Source organism: Triticum urartu, chromosome 1A (assembly GCF_056163025.1).
Source record: "Triticum urartu cultivar PI428250 chromosome 1A, HENAU_Tu73, whole genome shotgun sequence".
Classification (NCBI taxonomy): domain Eukaryota; kingdom Viridiplantae; phylum Streptophyta; class Magnoliopsida; order Poales; family Poaceae; genus Triticum; species Triticum urartu.
Window position 1 is genome coordinate 160281777 of NC_141873.1, and position 3407 is coordinate 160285183.

General features: G+C 45.3%; 1 protein-coding gene across 1 annotated transcript; it reads right to left on the bottom strand.

Annotated features, from left to right (window-relative positions):
- Positions 1-404: 404 nt before the first annotated feature.
- Positions 405-845, bottom strand: LOC147990448 (uncharacterized). The gene has a single exon (XM_087538225.1). It carries the CDS (start codon positions 843-845, stop codon positions 405-407), a length of 441 nt encoding a protein of 146 aa, XP_087394351.1.
- Positions 846-3407: the final 2562 nt, after the last annotated feature.

Here is a 3407-nt window from a genome sequence, read left to right on the forward strand (position 1 = left end):
AATCGGCTTACGAGGCCCTTGATGAACTTGACTGCTGACCCGGCTGGGATGGTGCAGACGGCTTCCACTTTCGCCCACTTGGTGAATTTGTCGATGGCGACGTAGAGGTAGCGGTAACCTCAAGGCGCTCGAGAGAATGGGCCCAGGATATCCAGCCCCCAGACCACGAACGGCCAAGAGAGCGGGATAGTCTGGAGGTCGTGAGCCGGCTGGTGGTTCTGCTTGGCGTGGAATTGGCAGGCCTCACAGGACTTCACCAGATCGGCCGCATCGTTGAGTGTTGTGGGCCAGTAGAACCCGATGCGGAAAGCCTTCCCGACTAGGGTGCGCGACGACGAGCGGTGCCAGCAGTCTCCGCCATGTATGTCAGCCAGTAGCTCGTTCCCCTGCTCCCTGGAAATGCATCATAGAGAAACATCATTTGGCCGCTTCCTGTATAGCTCACCGTCCTGAATGCAGTAGGCTGTAGCCTGCCGGGCCGCGTCTTCTTCCTTCTTCGGCAACGTGCCCTGTGTCAGGTACGCCCTGAATTCCTCGATCCAGCATCCCTCCTGCGGCTCGAGACCTAAGAGGAGGCGCGCTCCCGAGGTCGGACCGCGGGCGGGGGCTCCTGAGGCTGGTGGTTGGGGGAGTTCCTCCTGAGGTGGCGCTGGTTCCGCAGGCGGAGGTGTTGCCGAAGGCTTGAAGAGCCATTCTTCGAAGACACCGGGCTCTTGAGGTAGCCGCTTGGATGTTCTTTTGGCGATGTCACCTGCCTCCTTGTTGGTGCCACGAGGCACATGCTGTAACTCCAGGCCCAGGAACTGCTTCTCCATTTTACGTACTTCCACGAGGTGCGCCTCCATGTGTCCATCCTTTGGCTCATACACCTTGTTGGAGAAGTTGACGAGGACCTGCGAGTCTCCCTTGATGCTGACATGATACGTCTCCAACGTATCTATAATTTTTGATTGTTCCATGCTATTATATATTCTGTTTTGGATGTTTAATGGGCTTATTTATACATTTTTATATTATTTTTGGGACTAACCTATTAACCGGAGGCCTAGCCCAAATTGTTGTTTTTTTGCCTATTTCAGTGTTTCGCAGAAAAAGAATATCAAATGGAGTCCAAACGGAATGAAACATTCGGAAACGTGATTTTTGGAACAAATGTGATCCAGAGGAATTGGAGTGGACATGAAGCAATCAACGAGGAGGCCACGAGGCAGGGGGCGCGCCTACCCCCGGGCGCGACCTCCACCCTCGTGGGCCCCTCGTGGCTCCACTGACCTACTTCTTCCTCCTATATATACCTACGTACCCCCAAACCATCGAAGAGCACCATGAAAACCTAATTCCACCGCCGCAACCTTCTGTACCCAAGAGGTCCCACCCTGGGGCCTTTTCCGGAGCTCCGCCGGAGGGGGCATCGATCACGGAGGGCCTCTACATCAACTCCATGGCCTCTCCAGTGATGTGTGAGTAGTTTACTTCAGACGTTCGGGTCCATAGCTAGTAGCTAGATGGCTTCTTCTCTCTCTCTTTGGATCTCAATACAAAGTTCTCCTCGATTCTCTTGGAGATCTATTCGATGTAATCTTCTTTTGCGGTGTGTTTGTCGAGATCCGATGAATTGTGGGTTTATGATCAAGATTATCTATGAAAAATATTTGAATCTTCTCTGAATTCTTTTATGTATGATTGGTTATCTTTTCAAGTCTCTTCGAATTATCAGTTTGGTTTGGCCTACTAGATTGATCTTTCTTGCAATAGGAGAAGTGCTTTGCTTTGGGTTCAATCTTGCGGTGCTCGATCCCAGTGATAGTAGGGGAAACGACACGTATTGTACTGTTGCCATCGAGGATAAAAAGATGGGGTTTATATCATATTGCATGAGTTTATCCCTCTAAATCATGTCATCTTGCTTAAAGTGTTACTCTGTTCTTATGAACTTAATACTCTAGATGCATGATGGATAGCGGTCGATGTCTGGAGTAATAGTAGTAGATGCAGGCAGGAGTCGGTCTACTTGACACGGGCGTGATGCCTATATACATGATCATACCTACATATTCTCATAACTATGCTCAATTCTATCAATTTCTCGACAGTAATTTATTCACCCACCGTAATACTTATGCTATCTTGAGAGAAGCCACTAGTGAAACCTATGCCCCCCGGGTCTATTTTCCATCATATTAATCTAGTGTTATTTCCATTGCCGTTTATTTTTCTTTTTTTACTTTTAGTCTTTATCATAAAATACCAAAAATATTATCTTATCATCTCTATCAGATCTCACTCTCGTAAGTGACCGAGAAGGGATTGACAACCCCTTTATCGCGTTGGTTGCGAGGTTCTTATTTGTTTGTGTAGGTGAAACGGACTTGAGCGTGGCCTCCTACTGGATTGATACCTTGGTTCTCAAAAACCGATGGAAATACTTACGCTACTTTGCTGCATCACCCTTTCCTCTTCAAATGAAAACCAACATAATGCTCAAGAGGTAGCAAGAAGGATTTCTGGCCCCGTTGTCGGGGAGTCTACGCACAAGTCAAGACATACCAATTACCCATCACAAACTCTTATCCCTCGCTTTACATTATTTGCCATTTGCCTCTCGTTTTCCTCTCCCCCACTTCACCCTTGCCATTTTATTCGCCCCTTTTCTTCGTTGTCTTCCCGTATGTATCTTTGTTTGTGTTTCCATGTGCCTTCCATTTGCTTCCATCTTTGCTTGCTAAAAATCTATTAATATGGATCCACTTAAAGTCTTCTACTTGGATCATCTTCGATCCTTATGCGCTCGTGCTGAAACCCCAACTAGCCTAGTTGATGGGAAATCTTTAGATGAGCATGCTCATTTTGTGCATCACCGTTTGTCTGAAAAAGGGACACTCTTATGGGATCAAATAAATAGATTGCTATGTTATGCTTGGAATCTTTGTGAAACTTGTGATCTTACTTGTTGCTCTAAGAACCCTAAAAAACACCTCCCCTACCTATGTGAGTTTAATGATAATAAAACTTATCGTCTTATGCAAAGGGTGTTTATAGTTACTACGATATCGAACAAACTGAAGAATTTGATGCTTCTAAGGGTGCTTATGAAGTTGCTTCTTTGTTTGAGAAGTATGATATTACTCTCTACGAATCTGAAAATTTGGACATACTTAAATATTGCTATGAAAACTATGTTCATAATATGTATGTCAAAGAATTTATTGGAAGAATGACCATTGCTTCGGAAGAAAATAATGATATGCATGAATATATAGATAATTATGATTCGGATGATTTGATTGAAATATCCCTTGATGAACATGATGCTTGCTATTCTTGTGGCCATGATGCCAAAATTTATGAAGATGAGTTTGCTATAGTTCCTTATGTTAAACATGAGATCGTTGCTATTGCACCCATAC

Excerpts from the sequence above, each read along its gene's own strand:
- LOC147990448 (XM_087538225.1), bottom strand. The coding sequence starts at position 845 with ATGGAGGCGCACCTCGTGGAAGTACGTAAAATGGAGAAGCAGTTCCTG.